The sequence below is a fragment of the Martes martes genome (assembly GCF_963455335.1).
Source record: "Martes martes genome assembly, chromosome: 17".
NCBI classification, from domain to species: Eukaryota; Metazoa; Chordata; class Mammalia; order Carnivora; family Mustelidae; genus Martes; species Martes martes.
Window position 1 is genome coordinate 58,685,817 of NC_137905.1, and position 5,098 is coordinate 58,690,914.

General features: G+C 49.7%; 1 protein-coding gene across 1 annotated transcript; it reads left to right on the forward strand.

Moving 5' to 3' along the window:
• Positions 1 to 323: 323 nt before the first annotated feature.
• LOC308358471 (zinc finger and SCAN domain-containing protein 4-like) lies at positions 324 to 2,512 on the forward strand (the record flags this gene model as incomplete). The annotated part of the gene is given in 5 exon segments (XM_080828648.1): positions 324 to 677; positions 1,536 to 1,644; positions 1,647 to 1,700; positions 1,786 to 2,030; positions 2,270 to 2,512. Coding segments are annotated over 5 exon segments (1,005 nt in total).
• Positions 2,513 to 5,098: the final 2,586 nt, after the last annotated feature.

Genomic DNA, 5,098 nt, shown 5'->3' on the forward strand with positions numbered 1-5,098 from the left:
ACTGAGCAAGAGCTCTATGTGGGACTTGATCCCAAGACCCTGAGATCATGACCTGAGCTGAAGGCAGAGGCTTAACCCACTGAGCCACCCAGGTGCCCATAACTTATAGTTTTTAAGGATCTACCACTATCAGTGCTATGCAATATTTGACTTATTTTAAGTAGTAAAATAAGATCAAAAAATACATCCAATATTATTTATAGATGTCCTGATTTTGTTTTGAAACAGATCTCCAGAAACACTGGACTTCACAAACTGAATCCAGGAAGTTGAGTCTCTGATAAATATTCCTAAGAATAGATTCATTTCTGTGTGAACCATCCATGGATGACCCTGGATCAAAAAGTAAACACTTTACACCCCGCCAAGGACCTGCTTTCCAAAAGGCAGAGAACATTTCTAAGCTCCAGGATGCTCGGCACAACTTATTTCACAATGGCAACGGCTCCCATGCAAAGCAGGAACTGCAAAGACTCTCTAAATCATTTTACTCATGGCTGCAGCCAGAAAAACACAGCAAGGATGAAATCATTTTACAAGTGGTCCTGGAACAGTTCATGATGAACAGGCACTGGAGTGATCGGTCTACATTGAAGAAGAAATGGGAATCCAGTGGCAGAAACCTGGAGAAATTCATGGAGGATCTGAGTGATAGTTCTGTGAAGCCACCTAACCTAGTGAGTAGAAGGTTCTTTTTCCCCTGGAGGGAAGGGCTGAAAGGAGTAAGGAATAAGTAGTCAGTAGGAGGCAGCTGGAAGAGAAAGAAGTTATTGTAGATGCCGTTATTTGTCAGATCACACTCTTCCTCACCAAGGGGAGTCTTTAGCAACCAAAGTGAGCAAAAGTAAAGTGTTCTAGCCATTCTTTGAGTGGGACATAATATACGAACCAACATATTAATTTAGTTCATTGAGATTTGTTGGAGAGGGGCACCTGGGTGGCTCAGTGGGCTAAAGTCTCTGCCTTCAGCTCAGGTCATGATCCCAGGACCCTGGGATCGAGCCCCACATCAGGCTTTCTGCTCGGCGGAGAGTCTGCTTCCTCCTCTCTCTCTGCCTGCCTCTCTGCCTACTTGTGATCTCTCTCTCTGTCAAATAAATAAATAAAATCTTTTTTAAAAAAGAGAGAGAGAGAGATTCGTTGGAGAGATGGTGGAAGAACTCACTGAAAAGTTGTTGGTTGGGCAAAACTTCAAGGATGAGATGAAATGCCTTGACAAGAGCTGGATCTTCCCTCAGAAAACTGTAGTAGTCATCTTCTTCTTCTTCTTTTTTTTTTTTTTTTAAGATTTTATGTATTCGAGAGAGGGTGTGTGCCTGAGCAGGAGGGAGGAGTGGAGAGGGAGAGGGAGAAGCAGACTCTCCACTGAGCAGGGATTCCTGATGTGGGCTCAATCCCAGGACACTGGGATCATGACCTAAGCAAAAGGCAGATGCTTAATGCCTGAGCCATCCAGGCGCCCCTTCATCTTTTTTCATTAGGAAAGACACATTAGTGAAGAATACCTAACGGTGATCACTGTTTGTTTATAACAGGTCCGTGTCCACATGCAGGGACAGGAAGCCCTCTTTACTGAGAATATGCCTTTAAAAGAAGTCATTGTCCATCTAACAAAACAGCTGTTAATAGGATCCCCAGCAGGGACGTCATGGGGACACCCTCCTGGACTCCCCAGGGTACTTCCCTGGAAACAGGACAGGGTGAGTGGGGTAAGCCGAGGTACCAGAGAGATTCATGCGGCTCCTTCTTGGGCACGACTTCACCGAGTCACTTTCTCCCCCACAGGAGAGAAAGCTAAAGAAAATGGTGACAACATTTATCACGTCAATGACAGTATTACCAGTCAAAGCAGTGAAATACCTTCCCCGCTCATTACCCGGGAAGAGGACAGTGTCTCTTTGAAGAATCCGCTTAGCTCCAGAAGGGCGGCTCTGGGGACATCCGGGTCCCAGGAAGGGGCCCTGGAAGGACCCTCCTATCACGATGTCCTTACGGAGGGGGGACCAGGGCTTCTCTCTCGGCCGGTCCAGGTCAGCCCTGAGCCCGTTCCCACCCACCGGAGAACTGAGGGGAAATGCACACGCGGGGGACGGCAGGGAGGACGCGGCGAAACCCGAAACTCACCCAGGTGTGAACAGAGTCCCCGGCTCTTCCGGTGTCTGCCTCGGCCGCCAGCCCGTCAGAGAAGACACAGAACGAGAGGACATTTCCTTGTGCCGAGTGTGACGAAGGCTTCTTCCAAGCGTCCGACCCACTCGCGCGTCCGAAGATTCCCGCGGGAGAGAAGCCCTTCACGTGCAGCACGTGTGAAGCATCCTCCAGCCACAGAACCGACCTTCTGGCGCACGAGAGAATCCGCACAGGAGAGAAGCCCCGCGAGCGCTCCCTCCCGCGGAAGCCGCCGCCGGTCGTCGACCTACCACCGCCACCCGCACGCTCACCAGGAGAGCGACCGCGGGGCCTCCGCGCACACCGGGGGCCTCCTCAGGGGCAGCGCCGTGGACTGACGTAGAAGCGCGAGCGCCGCTGCGTGCGTTTCCGTGGCGCCTCCCCGTGTGGAACGCGTCGTCTCCTGATCCTGTTGTGCGCGTGCTGTCTTCCCTGCAACGTGAGGTGAGGGGGGCTTTCTCGTTCGTCGCTAGAGTAGCTCACGTGCCCGGAGAGGTGGCGGACGGGTTTCAGGCGGCCAGAGGGTCCGCGGCACGAGCGCACGGATGTGTGGCGTCGGGGCCGATTGCTGCAACCCGGGAACGTCCAACCGCGGGACGCGAAGAGCAGCTCCCGGTGGTCGAGGGACGCTTCCCCTCCTGCTCCCCTGCCCTCTGTCCTCACTCTTTTTTTTTTTTTTAAGATTTTATTTATTTATTTATTTGACAGAGAGAGATCACAAGTAGGCAGAGAGGCAGGCAGAGAGAGAGGAAGGGAAGCAGGCTCCCCACTGAGCAGACAGCCTGATGCGGGGCTCGATCCCTGGACCCTGAGATCATGACCACTGAGCCACCCAGGCACCCAGTAAAGAATTTTTTTAAAAAGATTTTTTTTATTAGGGGCGCCTGGGTGGCTCAGTGGGTTAAAGCCTTTGCCTTCGGCTCAGGTCATGATCTCGGGGTCCTGGGATCGAGCCCCGCATCGGGCTCTCTGCTTAGCAAGGAGCCTGCTTCCTCCTCTCTCTCTACTTGTGATCTCTGTCTGTCAAATAAATAAATAAAATCTTTTTTAAAATTAAATAAATAAAAAATAAAAAATAAAAAAGATTTTATTTATTAAAAAAAAGATTTTATTTCTTCATCTGAGAGAGAGCACACACAAGCAGAGGAAGAGGCAGAGGGAGAGGAAGAAGTGGAATCCCCACTGAGCTGGGAGCCTGATGTTGGGGCTCTATCCCAGGACCTAGAGATCAAGACCCGAGCCAAAGGCAGGTCTTAATGGCAGACGCTCTGAGCCACCCAGGTACCCCCAAATCGAAGGATTTATTATGCTCACAAGTCCTAGAGGAAGGAGTTATACCATACCCCATTCAGGAAGCTATATGGGGGGAGCACCCAGGGAACTGGCTCAAGCAAGCATATGGGGAACCCAGAAAGAGATGGGGGGAATACACAAGCAAAAAGACATGAGGGGATTTCACTGGTGTGATTGAAGGTCACAGTCGGGGAGTTGGTGGGGGGCGGAGCAAGAAGAGGAACTTGTGGCAGCAACCAGCCTTATTACACTGGTGCAACTGGTCATCTGCTGGGGTGCTCATAGCCTATTTGTGGGGATGTTGAAGCATCAGAAAAATTGGAAGTTTTATCAATTTACAATGCAGTCTATTCTGTGATGCCTCAACATCATTAACAATACTAATTAGGGGGCGCCTGGGTGGCTTAGTGGGTTAAAGCCTCTGCCTTCAGCTCAAGTCATGATCCCGGGGTCCTGGGATCGAGCCCCGCATCAGGCTCTCTGCTCAGCAGGGAGCCTGCTTCCCTTCCTCTCTGCCTGCTTCTCTGTCTGCTTGTGATCTCTGTCTGTCAAATAAATAAATTTTTAAAAATTAAAAAAAAAACAATACTAATTAGGATGGATAGCACTTGCTGTCTTGGTTGTGGAGATATTAAGAGTGAGTGAAGAGGTGTCTATGTGGCTCAGTTGGTTAAACATGTGACTTTTGAGCTCAGTTCAGGTCTTGATCTTAGGGTCATGAGTTCAAGTGCTGCGTTTGGCTCCCACGAGTGAGTGGGGTCTGACCAAATGTGCTGTTGCTTGGGTCCTCCGTTTATCAGAGACAACCTAACTGAGGGACGGAAAGCAGCAACATTCCACTGGGCTGCATCACCTATGATGGTTAGCAATGTCATTCACATCATCTACCAAATCCTGTGTCTGTTCACTCGGTTAATCCCAGGGGGCTCCCTGGGTAACCAAGGGGTCTGGGGGCAAGTTGACCACCAGCATCCTGGCATGTGAAAAGGGACTGAGGACAGAAGAAGCCACGCCCTCCGACTGATGGAATATACCAGATGGCCCAGATCTGGCTCCATCCTGTCTTAGGGAGGCTTTGGTGTCTGTGCTGTGCTTCCCAGAGCATAGTGGGAAGCTTCTTTTGGAGGGTCAGGGGCTCTCCTTCGAGAGTCTCTATTTCCAGCAAAGCCCAGGAGGTAGCAAGTTATTTGTTGTTTTAATGATGTATATCCCAAGGCTGAGAGGGATAGTTTTGGCATCTAACATTTGGGACAACTAACATCTATCATACTGGTCCAGACACTCCGTGAGGCATGAGAAGAGTGCCAAGGCCTCTTAGTGGAGTTTCTGAGGGCACTAGCGGAAGTGGCTGTTGAGTTTGATTTACAAGTTAAATTTGTAAATAAGAAAGATGTTGTCACCAAACCCCAGTAAGTGCATCAAATGAATCTCCTTGGAGGAGGGTGTCATCACTATAATGTCACACCGGTATTTTTGGAGAATGGTGGTTCTGTGCAGGTTGTGTGAGACAGCAAAGCTGTTGTGCTAACCCAGGCATAACTGGAAAAGGTGTGTTGTGTCTCTTTGGAGGTGGAAGCAAACGACATTTGAGAGGCTGTTAAAATAGGCTGATCAAACAGAACCCGTTTGCCAAATC